We start from the raw sequence: 12,601 nt of genomic DNA on the forward strand, positions 1-12,601 counted from the left end.
TGATCCTCAATTTGTAAAAGGCCTCTTCAGCAAAATCTGTTTTTGAAAAGGGTACTTTGATTGGTAATCTCTTTACACCAAGCCAAGAAATAAAGGGTCCAAAGATCTGGATCAGATCCTCAGCTCTACAGATGTGCATAGCTGAGATAAATCACATAAACACTACTGGTACCAGGTAAGGATGGGATCTTGCATATATAGAATGATGGAATGGTTTGGTTTGGAAGGGACCTCAAAGCTCATCCAGTTCCAACCCCTGCCATGGGCAGGGACACCTTCCACTGGAGCAGCTTGTTCCGAGCACCTGTGTCCAACCTGGCCTTGAACACTGCCAGGGATGGGGCAGCCACAGCTTCTCTGGGCACCCTGTGCCAGAGCCTCAGCACCCTTACAGGGAAGAGCTTCTGCCTGATGTCTAACCTGAATCTCCCCTCTTTCAGTTTAAGGCCCAACTAAGCTGCAAGACCTTGCACTTGGCCTTGCTGAACTTCATGAGGTTCATATGACCCCACTCTTGGGGTGCAAAGAAAGCTCCTCTGTGCTGGACTTGTGGACATTGCCTTCTGTGATCATGATCACCAGCACTTGGGGTGCACAGGGCAGGGGACAGGAGAAGTGGACACCGCTGGCACCTGGAAGGAGAGCTCCTTCCTGTCACTACCCCAACCATTCCTCCTAAGTTAAAGCAAAATGAAGCCCTAGGCAGACAGGGCCTCATCAGTAAGCAATTAACAGACCTGAGCAACAAAACTTCCCTGCATGCTGACAGAGGTCATGGTCCTGGACAAACCCAGCCTGGACTCTGCCCTTCTCCCCATCACCATACCCCCATCTTGGCTTTGCCAGGCAGTCTTGTCAGCTGTTAAACTAAAGATAAGGCTTCAAGTGAAGTGGTGTGGGGATCTCTGCTCAAGATCAGTCTCCCTTGTACCTCATAGAAAGAGACAAAGACCCAAGTCAGGCCAGCAGACCTCTCCAGCAGCTCAAACGCATCTCAGCTACTTAATGGTGGCCATATCCTTACCCTTATGACCCTTCAGTCTCACTATTCTTATTTCAGTCTCCTACGTGGTCTCTAACTTAACTATTTTATCCTACCAGCAGCCTTGCAGGGCAGGAAAGCACCTCTATCACAGATGGAGGATCACAGCAGCCTTACCAGCCCAAGGGCACAGACCAGAGCTCACTGCTCCCTGCGCCATGGGCTCCTTAATCCCTTCAACAGTTCACATCTTCAGCACACATCTGGCACACTGTGGCACCAGAATACAAATTAATCCCTGTGAACAACAACAACAGTTCAGGAGGTTTCATTTCTCCTTGTGTTGGACCTAGAATGTCCATTTTAGGGACAAACCTAAATAGAAATATGTCATCCTTAATGACAGCACCAAACCACATCCCTGCTAAAACCATCCCTCTGTTTTCTGGGTATTCCCATACTCTGAAATACAGCAGTTTCCTTCCTTGGCGTAACAACCATGAAATGAGCAAAAAGGCTATTACACATATTAAAAATGCCCACAAACCCCACACTTCTGGGGAGCATTTGGGGCTTCTGATTGACCTTCTGTTCTTGGTTATTTCATGGACACTCCTATGCACACAGACCAGAGCACATCTCAGTACTGAGCATCTCTTCACTGGAGCCCCTGCAGCTCTTCCCAATCCTTCCAGGACTTTTTAACCCTGGGAAACCAGTCTGGGATGGAGAGAGGCTTCCTCCATTTACAAATGAAAGGTCATTTCTTTGTAAACCCTGGAGAAGTCAAAAAGCTCCTGGAGAAGTCAAAAAGCTCCTGGGCACACACCTTGAGACCATTCAAACCCAAAAGCCATTTGGGCAGGAGACCTCTACGAACTGGTTGGAGACCTCATATATACATAGCCAAACAAGCAAGCTGTCCCAAATTCAGTGTTTTATGTCCTGCTTCACATTCCAACTGTGGAAAAGCAGCTTCACCTGGACGTGCATCCCCAACCCAAGACACCAGCATCCTGCAGGCCCTCTTCCACCCAGCACCTTTGCCTACCTGTGAGACGTGGGACTGTGTCTTCTCACTCTCACCATCCGCCTCCGTTTTATCCGTCAGCAGCCCCTGGACCTGGTACTCCAGGACGTAGCTGTCAATGAAACGCTCCAGCTCCTCGATCTCCTGAGAGCGGCTGCTCCCCGCCTCCGAGGAGGCCGATGCCACCGACGAGTTCTCCATCCCTTTGGGAGAGACGCCAAGAACAGAGGGGGCCTGAGAGAGAAAAACACAGAAAAGCAAGGAATGACTTCACAGTAATCATAAAAAGCAGCCAAAGCCTATCAGTTACCACAGGCTGAATACTTTTTGCTGTACATCTGTGTTTCCAATAACGTTCATAATAATCCCACATGGTTGCAGAGTTTCCATGTATGCAAATAACATCCCATTTCTTTAATATTCTGACATCTAAGGACAACAACAGACATTTTGCCTACCTCCTTCTTAAAACCCAAACTAAAACCTCCAGACACATGCGCAATAAAAAAAACACCCCAAATTAAAAAGCTTGATTTAAAAATCCCATGGCATTAGGTGTGCTGGATAAGGGTGATAAGCAGGGCATGACGGACAAGGGTGTGAGGAAGAGGATGATAATTGAAAAGCTTCTCTAGGGCGGCAGCAGAAAATGATGCTGAGTCAACAGTAGGACTGTAAATGGTTCAGTGAGGAGGTTTGCACGTGGAGGTGAAACTGGTATCACACCAGAATCTATTTTTAAAACCTCTCTCTCAGCAGGAGCATGGCTCTATAGAAGATACAGGGGCTTTTAATGCTGTCTTCCTCCTTATTTCTCTACAGCTGGATGCTAATCACACCTTAAAGAAGAGAAAACATCAGCTCCTGTACCTGTGCTGGGCATGTCTGCTCACAAATAAGGCTTTGGACCAGTGTCTAGTGGTAAAGACTCATATTCCTCCTTCCCTGAGGCTGTGAGGGAGGAGACACAGGAGCTCCCACCACACTGCAGGACACGGCGACTTCATCCCTCACCCTCTCCTTCACCAGGAGCCGGTATTTACAGTCGGTTCTGAGACAAGTATAAAATCACCAAGCAAATTCAGAGTGAGTCACATGCCATCCGGAAGGGAAGGGGGGAAAAAAATCTGTTCCCAGCTCAGGCAATTTCCAGCTTCTGAACTATTTCTCATCTGTCACTTCTGAACAATTGTGGCTTCATTTGGCAACTGCCGAGAACGAGCAGTTCTGGCCGAAGGACTTCATCTGCTCAAGGAATTATTCCCAATTGTGCCCCGACTGTCAAAAAGGCTCATTTTGTAGATCAATATCACACATTAGCTCCTGAAGAGGCATCATGTGGCATATTAAAAAGGAGAAAGGAAAAAAGAGTAGGCAAGGAAATAAAAGGAGGCACTCCAGAGAGCACGGCGCCCTGGAGGAGAGCTTGCTACTCCCCTTTTAGCTAATTAGTGCCAATTACCAAATGGAAAGTACCAATTATTATATGAAAAGCGCTAAAGAAAAAGCTGGGGGAATAGGTGGCTGCAATGAGTCCTGGAGGGCATAATGGCATGGGGAGGTGATCACAAGAGATAGAGGACAGCTCATACAGGGGGCAAGACTTGAGTATCCTACATCTCCTGCAGCCACAAAACACAACCCAAAAGGTTGGGTTTTTTTGCCTATTTTATATCTTTTGTTAAGATGGAACTGGAGGAAATTAAGCCCAGAGGATGCTCCTCTTTGAATACACATGGTAAAGCATAAAGCAGAGCAAGGGCTAACATATGACTCCACTTTTGGGGTGTTCACTGCCGTGCCCAATCAGCATTTTGCTGATCAGCAACAGAAGAGACAGTGGACTGAAAAGGAACAGGTTTGTCAGAAGTCACCAGGTCCAGCAAACACGCACAAAACATGTATCTGACATACTTATGGATCTCTAGTCGGAAACCTTAAGACCAAGCCATCTTGCAGTACCTTCACCTCTCTCTAAAGAAAAACCAGAACTTAGCATAAAGAAAACTCCCCTATGTTTAAGGGTGATGAGTTACCACATACACCTGAGATAGGATCATCATTACAAAGATTAAGTACACAAAGATCCCTAGAGCAGATGTCCAAGCATGGACAGTGAATTGGTTGACATCTAACCCTTATAATAAGATAAAAGATAAGCAAGTCACAGTCTGTAATCTTCTTTGAGGCTTGGAGCAACCTGCTCTAGTGGAAGGTGTCCTTGCCCGTGGCAGGGGGTTGGAAATGGATAAGCTTCAAGGTCTCTTCCAATCCAAACCATACTATGACTCTATGATTATATGCTTAGTCTGCATCAAGTCGGTGTGAATCACATAACGACACAGAGACCAACATGACCATCCCAGCGTGCTGGCTGTGCCAATGTGCCACTGTCCCCAACCCAGAGTGTCAATAAACAGGCTCAACAAGTAGAGGAACATCCTGATTCTGTGGCATCTCCTGGCACTCCCTGGTAATGACCAGCTCCGGGTTTTCTGAATCTGTGCTCTGAATTGCCCTTCCAACCACACTCCATTCCTATTACAGGGTTCATGGTTAGGACCACACATGCCTACATGATCACTACGACAGGAAGATAATGCCTTCACCTGACAGTGACCCTGCTTTGGGCAAGTGATTGGACTAGAGACCTCCTGAAGTCTTCTCCAACCTGAATGGTTTTATGACTCCATGAGATGATGTTCAAGCATTCCATCACTCAAGAAAGCCTCTTCTGCTCTCTCAGCCCACTTTCCATATTTATTTCTACTTTTCTCATACTTCATCCCATTTCAGATGTGTCTCTCCCAGTTCTGCAACTGCCTTCTCCAGTTCCACCAGCCTGCCCAGAGATATCCCAATGCTCAGATGAGGGTTTTGGTCACCATCCTCTAGAAGACTTTTCAAAGCAGGGCTCTTTTACCTGTTACCCATTGACTTCTGGGTCTCTACGCCAATTCTACCATTTAAAACGCACATAAAACATGCTTGACAAAACAAACCCAAGATAATCACAGGTTTACAGAGGCCCATTTTCTAGGGCCTGCGTGAGATGGTTCCTGGTCCAAGCAGGAACCTTGCATAAGGGTCAGGTTTTGAGGCACAAATGGTGTCCCTTCCTCCTTGGCAGGATGCATATTGGGAAGGGAAGTATCCACCTAAATCCAGGCCAATTCAAATCCACCCACAAATGCTTATTCTCCACACTAATACTAAAGGATCTCTCCATTTCCAAAATTAACCCTCTCCACCAGGAAGGCGGCGCGGGCTGGATGGTCTCCTGCTTTTTTTAGTGCCGAATATCAGGAAACCGCTGTGCCTGGAGCAGGTTTTCCATCTTATCTTACCCTCAAAACATGTACAAACAAGTAAAAACCCCAAACCCACATTTGAGCATCAAAGCCGTTGATGCCTTCCCAAACTGAGCAAATACGTATTCTTGAGAGCTCTTCAGGCAGTGGTGATCCCTTGGGTCTGTGTTGGCATAGTGCCTACCACCAAGGATTCCCAGACCCCAGACACATTTCTGAATGGTAATTAATAAACATCAATCTCAAATCTGCATTTTTCTTCCTGTTGCCCCCTCTTCCCCCTACTTTGTCAAAGTACAAACCTTACCTGCACAGTTTATGCCATGCTCATTACTATGACCATAAAACAAGGAATCAGCAGCAGAAAATGTCAATAGATGTGCAAACTGCTTATTATAACTTAATAATTATCAGCATTACTGTAATGTATAATTATTATTAATAGTGGTTATTAAAAGTGATCTAAATGGGGTTCTTGCTCTAGCAAGATTATACAGTTTATGGCAATTATATAGTTTTACCCTTAATCAGCAAATAAACTCAATAAGAACACTTTTTCTGACAGCTGATGTTCATTCCCCTTCTCCCAAAGGTGCTCCAGGCTTGCTGAATTTGTGGAAGAAAAGTGGTGATTCTGATAGGTGAAGAGTAGCAATGAAGAAGGAACCTGTTTTGGGCAGGATGGGTGCAAGGCAAGAGCAAAGGGGAACTTGCAACCAAAATGATGTAAGAAAAGGTGAGTCCACGACAAGAAAACGACAAACATGCATGGACAGCAATGCACATCCATCTGCTCACCACTGGGACCCCATACGTACATCCTCCCACAGCGAAGATGCTCCAGCCACCCTCTCTCTAGCACACCAAGACAAAGCTTCTTCAAAAACTGGACTGCAGCAGCCCAGCAGTGCCAAAGCAGCATCTCATGGCAGCTCTCCCCTGTGAAGCATTTCTACCTGTGCCCCAAACATGCCAAGGGAGCAGGGACTCCAGCCCCATATAAACATCATTTCTGAAGTGAGGAGTGGAGCTTTTAGTCCAAAACCATGCTGACATGGCAACCTTTTCAGCAAGACTACTGCCCCTGAAGAGATCTTCCTAAACCAATTCTTTCTCCAATCCAGCAAGGCAAACCAATACACTAACCTACCATTAAGACAACAACCGCACACCTTCTCACTCCTAGCCAAGGTCCAGCCTGGATGGACATCAGCAAAGGAAATAAAATAAAGAGGTTGCTTTTGACATTTTTTTCACTTCTATTGTATGGATGCTGAAAGCCTAAAATGCTTCCTCACACATGACAAGATTCTGTGAAGGCTGTGGCCTTCAAAGACGAGAGGATCAGGATTGCCACACTATCCAATGAAAGTTGGAAGTTGATTTACCCTATAACTACACTATCAGGAGCTAATAGTGCTAACACCTAGGTAAGCTAATTGGAAAAGATCTCATACAGAGTCAGGCAGAACCGCCTAACACAGGATTAGCCTTCTCCACATTTAGGCACCTGTCTCAAAAGGTGCAAGGACCACCAAATCCCAACAAACAGCAAGCACCCAGACCGTCTTTCCAACCACATGTCCTCAGCTATTTACATGGGGTTTAAATAACTCACTTAAGGCATCCTGGTTGGAAAACCAATGCCTTTCCCTTACTTATCCTCCATCTAAAGGCTAAAAATGTTTCCCTGCCAATCCTGTGCTCCTCCATGAGGAATGAAGTAATGCAGAGCAGCCTCACTCTGTAGAAGATTTATTCCTCACAAATTCCATCGCAGGCTGCCCGTCGGAGACACATACTGTGACGGGCTCCAGGCCTACCCTGACAGATCACTGAAAGCCTTTTCCTTGCCATATGGGATTTATCATCCCAGGTTTTTCTAGGAACAAGAGATGATTCCTATAAAAGGCAGCCACAGTGCAGATTCTTCACGTACCAAAGCAGCCATGTCCTTTCAGAGTCTTCTGTGGTAGGATATTCTTCATGCGTTTGCTTGCCCTCAGGAATTTATCATACATAAATTTTAAATTCTGTTGTGATCTAGCAGGTCTCTTCTGCTCCGAGACACCCAAGACATGAACCAAGAAGCATCACAGCAGCCCAGAGGTGTATTTATTGGCGTATGAGATAATGGTAAAACCAAACTGAAGAGTCCCAGAGTGAGACCCAAGGAGAGACTCCAACCCAGTCCCAGCCAGAAGAAACCATCTCCTGCTCCATCAGCAGCCAACATCAATCTTTAAGTCTCTTGACCAGCCTCCAGAAATCAACCCATTGCTCTCCATTCCCTAAAGCGAAGACCTGTTGGTCATCACCTCTTAGTGAGATGACATCCTCTTTTTCTTGGGGCCTCTCTGGGGCTGGGCAAAGAGGAACAAGACATGGTCACTGGAACTAGATGATGCAAAGGGAGTTGGAACTAGATAATTGTAAGGTTCCTTCCAACTCAAACCATCCTGTGACTGTGGCTGTGCCACCCCTTGCAGTGTAGGGATGGGGCAGGCTGGATGGGGCTTGAAGCAACCTGGTCTGGTGACAGGGGGATGAAACCAGATGAGCTTTAAGGTCCCTTCCAACCCAAACCATTCTGTGATTCTATGATTCAACGATCAAACCCTCCACCATCATTGCCCTCACACTGCCTGACCATTATCTGCTCTGAGCCAAGCTTTTCAGGCTGCTGAAGTGCACAATGTGAATAGGGAAGGAGGTCCCTTCGGCTCCAGACCTGGGAGGTGAAGGATGCTTTGGCCACACAGACCAGTGCAGGGCAGCTCGTGCAGGACAACCCTTCAACTTCTTATCTGCTTCTTATCAGCAAATCCAGGTCGGTTGAAACCCTCCCTGCGCTTTGCCTCTGCAAACAACCATCCAACAGCTAACACTGGCAGCAGTACAGGCAGAAGGACCTTTGACCATCTGCATTTGGGGCTTGAACTCCTGTCTATCAGCATGGTTGCAGACGGCTCACTTCCCACCACCTCCTCTCAATGAGTTCCTTCAGCAGCAATATTTTCTCTCTCCTAATCCAGCCCATTTCTAACAACAAGTAATTAGCACCGTGTCTTTCTAAGGCGTTGAGAGCATTTCGGAGCATGAAACGAGCAGTTTATTGCTGGCAGCCAGCTTTCATATCCAGCGAGCCGCAGGAACAGTTACTATGGAAAATGAAAGCAATCGAGATGAACCACGACTCCCCGCATCCAGGTATTGCTGCATCTCCATGAGCACAGATGAAGCATCCTGTGTCTGGTTTGGATTTGCTCCTCCAAAGCTGTTATCTTTACAGATGCCAAAACATCAAGCGTGGAAATGTAAATTATTGTATCCTGGATCTCACCCTTTTCTAATTAAAATGTAAACATCTTTGGAAACCATAATGACTGACTGCTGCCGGAGCCAGCCTTGGGCTTTTCATATACTGATGCACCCATGGCTGGCTGAGCATTTAACGTATTTCATCATCCCTCCAGTGTCAGGTCCGGTTTCTGGTACCTCGTGATGCAGAAAAGCCCAAGTGACAGGACAGGAACCCAACAGCTGCCACGTTGCAGTGCCATCCATGAACCTGGCATGCGACAGAGCAAGCAAACGCCACAGTGCTTCGAAACAGAGCCATTAGAATAAACACAGAAATAAATGGATTTGGGGAGAGAAGGGGGGAGCCAGGAGACAACCAAGTGCAAATGGCCACAGAATCCAACCCAAAACAGTTGCCTTGACAAAGTGATACAGCAAGGGAGGAAGACAAATAACCAGAAAGCCAGAAATCTATTGTTCTCACCCAGAGAGTAATTTATTATGTGGCTTGCTTCACTGCAGTAAGGATCTTTTTTTCACTGGAAATTGGATTTGTTTTTTTCTTTTTAAACAAAACCAAAGCCTCATCCTTTAGAAACACGAAGTCTTTGAGTGTGCCAAATCTGTGCACAAGGTTGAAGTGGTTTTCCACGAGATGGAAGACAGGCTTCATTGTCTTGCAGGGGGAACATGCTACCTTTGGCTTGTGATGAATGTTGCCAAGGAAAAGAAAGGAAAAAGCAGCATACAACTAAGAAAACCACTGTCCGAACTTCAGGAGGTGAACAGAGGAGGGTTTATGGGCCATCTGATGGATGTTGGTCCCACCTCATGGTGGGATGCTCCACTAGATGGGATGACAGGGCAAGGAGCCTACTGGAGCGTCACTCTGGCTGAAGAACAACAGCAAGGCAAGCTCCCCATCTCCTGTTTTTTATACAAATTCAATATGTGCCAATAGATCAGCATTTTTAGAAATAAAACCTGAAATGGGTCTTATAAAACCCATAACCATTAACCTCTGAAGCAAGAACAGCCTGAGTTTTATAACCTATTTCTACAGCGGCTGATGCTACGAACTGTGACTTCAGTCAAACGTAATCCATTTTCACATTTCCCTGCTTTTTCTAAAGGCTAATGGAACAAGAGCCCACGTTACACCTTATAATTCTTATTTTTCACCTTTGCAAAGGAAACATTACCAATTAAAAGTATTTGAAGAAATAGCAAAAAAAGTGCAGGTTTCACACATGCTCCACAATCTCCTCTTTGAAGCTGTGCTGCTTCTCCTCTGAGAGAAAACAGCATCGCTCTGGCAGCCTGGGTAGGACATGATGGCTGCAGGCATTATCATTGAATCACAGAATCTCAGAGTGGTTTGTGTTGGAAGGGACCTTAAAGCTTATCCAGTTCCAACCCTTGCCACGGGCAGGGACACCTTCCACTAGAGCAGCTTGCTCCAAGCCCCTGTGTCCAACCTGGCCTTGAACACTGCCAGGGATGTGGCAGCCACAGCTTCTCTGGGCAACCTGAATTATGCTAGAAGACATGAACAAAGCATGTTCTCCTACCTTGCATGCACACATACACTGTGCACATGCATGTGCTCCCCGTGATGCATAACGCAGGCAGCAATCCTCAGGCAACCAACATGTACATTCTGCCCATCTCCTCTTCAATCCCAGGGGATGATCCCTGATCCCACGGAAGCAGCAGCCAGGGTGCAAAACTCCCAGTGCAGGCAGTGCTCTGCAGGCGGAGAGCACAGCCCATGTTCTAATTAGAGTCCTATAATAACGAGCTGATCCATGCGCTATGCAACTGCACGTTTGACCACCTGCCTTCATGCTGGCCACCACATACTGGTCTTTTGCAAATAACCAAAGGGAAACCATTATCAGACAGTAAATCTTTTCTTTCTGGGCACCCAGGCAATATAATGGGCACTTGGGCTGTGAAAAGCCCTGTAATCCTAAAAGACACATCCCACTCTAAGTTGCGATGTCAACCTGCTGAAGTAATCCATCCCGCAGGCTGCTGTGGCATCCCCTAGTCAGCAGCAGCGCAGCCCTGGAGGTTGCTTAATCCCTATTAAACCATGCTCCTGGTTTGCTGGCAAAGAGCATTTTTGCACCCATACGCCGGCTTTTAGCAGCATTCAGAGGATGCATATCTTGGCTGTCAGCCAAAATGCTGGAGCTGCCGCTGCGGCTGGATGGATGGATGGAGGGGATTTTATGCTAGGAGGAGCCAGCTATCCTCTTCTCCCGGGAATAACAGACTCGTTTGGAAGGGAACTTAAAGCTCATCCAGCTCCAACCCCTGCCACGGGCAGGGACACCTTCCACTAGAGCAGCTTGCTCCAAGCCCCTGTGTCCAACCTGGCCTTGAACACTGCCAGGGATGGGGCAGCCACAGCTTCTCTGGGCACCCTGGGCCAGCGCCTCAGCACCCTCACAGGGAAGAGCTTCTGCCTAATGTCTAACCTGCATCTCCCCTCTTTCAGTTTAAATCCATCTCCCCTTGTTCTGTTGCTACAGGTTTCCCTCTTTTGTGGAAATGAAGCTCTTCTGCGCAACAAGGCAGAGGTAGGAGAGCCTCGGTGCCTCCCACATTCCAGGTCTTTGAAAGATAAGATAGGAATCAGGATGCAAGGTGCTTTTTCAAGCATCAGTCACCTTCTGCACCAGTCAGCAATGGAGAAAAGCAAGTCATCCTTGGGTTCCCGCTGCTCCAACCAAGGGGACCTATCCTTCCAAGCACTGGATCCAACGATGCTTGGGCTTGGGTTACATGGGCAAAGCAAGGAGCAGATTTCAAGGACAGACAATCTTCTACGCCCTAAATATGGTGTGCTTCTAAGGGACCTCTGTGCATTCCACCTAATCTGAGCTGCTCAACTGGAACTGGAGAGGAAATTAATCCAGTAAACTTGTGCCATTTTGCAGAGGAAAAGGAAAATAAACAAGTTACCAAGCCCCTCTCTGAGCCAGTTAAACTCATCTGAAAAACCCCGTGCACAGATAAGTATATTCAGAGATTTTCTGAATCTTTAATTACCTTCAGTGCTAAAAAAATCCCTAAAAATCCCCACTCAGCAACACCCACAAACAAGGAAGATTTCCAAAACTCTGGATCCCGGACCCCCGCTCCTCCACCGCATTCAAATGTTCAAGTTATAAAAGAAGCACCCGATTGGCTTTTGCACCATGTCCACCCTGGGAGCATCAATCATGGACCGTTTCAGGTCCCATACAGGCAGCAGCCACAGCACCACCACCAGTGAGATGTTGTAAATACCCAAGTGGAAAAGAACAAGAATTTGGGAAATGGGCAATTCTGTAGATGCAGAAGGAAAACAAATCCCACCCCTATAACAGTGCTGGTCTAACAATAATGAATTAAGAGGCAGGGAACCAAATGAAGCCCCGGGGAAGCACAAGGGGACAGAGAACCCTGTTGGGTTGGTGCTCAACACTGTGCAAGTAAGTCCACCATGACACAGAGCTAGCCAAGGAAGGAGGACATCAGTGACACAAGAGCTGAGCTTTCTGGCACTTCTGTCCCTGCTTCTGGCTTCCTTCAGGTTTAAATATACCCATATAAGAGCTTCAGCCACTTGGAAAGACAAGGAAAAAGCCATGAGCACCATTGCCCATGTCCCATCTACTTGTTGAAGTTTCCGCTTGTGAAAGAAGGACAGAACCAGAACACACACCCAGCAAAGTGTCTGACTCTTGCACATATAAAGACAGGGTTTTGACTCAGAATTCAGCTGGTCACCAAAGCTTTCTCTTCACCTGGGACTTGACAGCGCCCCCCCCTTAGCTCCTGCTCCTGGTCCCATGGACAGAATGTGGTCCAGACAGACAAGCTTCCATCCAGCAATTCAAGCGCATCATGGACAAATGGCTCTCATTCCAACCAGAGGTACCATCCGAATTAAATCCAGCTCCCTGAGGCTGCTGTGGGCAA

General features: G+C 46.9%; 1 protein-coding gene across 3 annotated transcripts in view; it reads right to left on the reverse strand.

Moving 5' to 3' along the window:
- CTIF (cap binding complex dependent translation initiation factor) overlaps positions 1 to 12,601 on the reverse strand; it is a gene marked incomplete at its 3' end in the record, with an annotated part of 149,081 nt that overhangs the window by 117,646 nt on the left and 18,834 nt on the right. For all 3 annotated transcript variants that reach the window (XM_080637730.1, XM_080637729.1, XM_080637731.1), the window contains exon 2: positions 2,034 to 2,246. In XM_080637730.1, coding sequence (XP_080493856.1) covers positions 2,034 to 2,213 — 180 coding nt within the window. In that variant the 5' untranslated portion in view covers positions 2,214 to 2,246. The remainder of the gene's footprint in view (positions 1 to 2,033; positions 2,247 to 12,601) is intronic.

Source organism: Psittacula echo, assembly GCF_963264785.1.
Source record: "Psittacula echo genome assembly, chromosome: Z".
NCBI lineage: Eukaryota > Metazoa > Chordata > Aves > Psittaciformes > Psittacidae > Psittacula > Psittacula echo.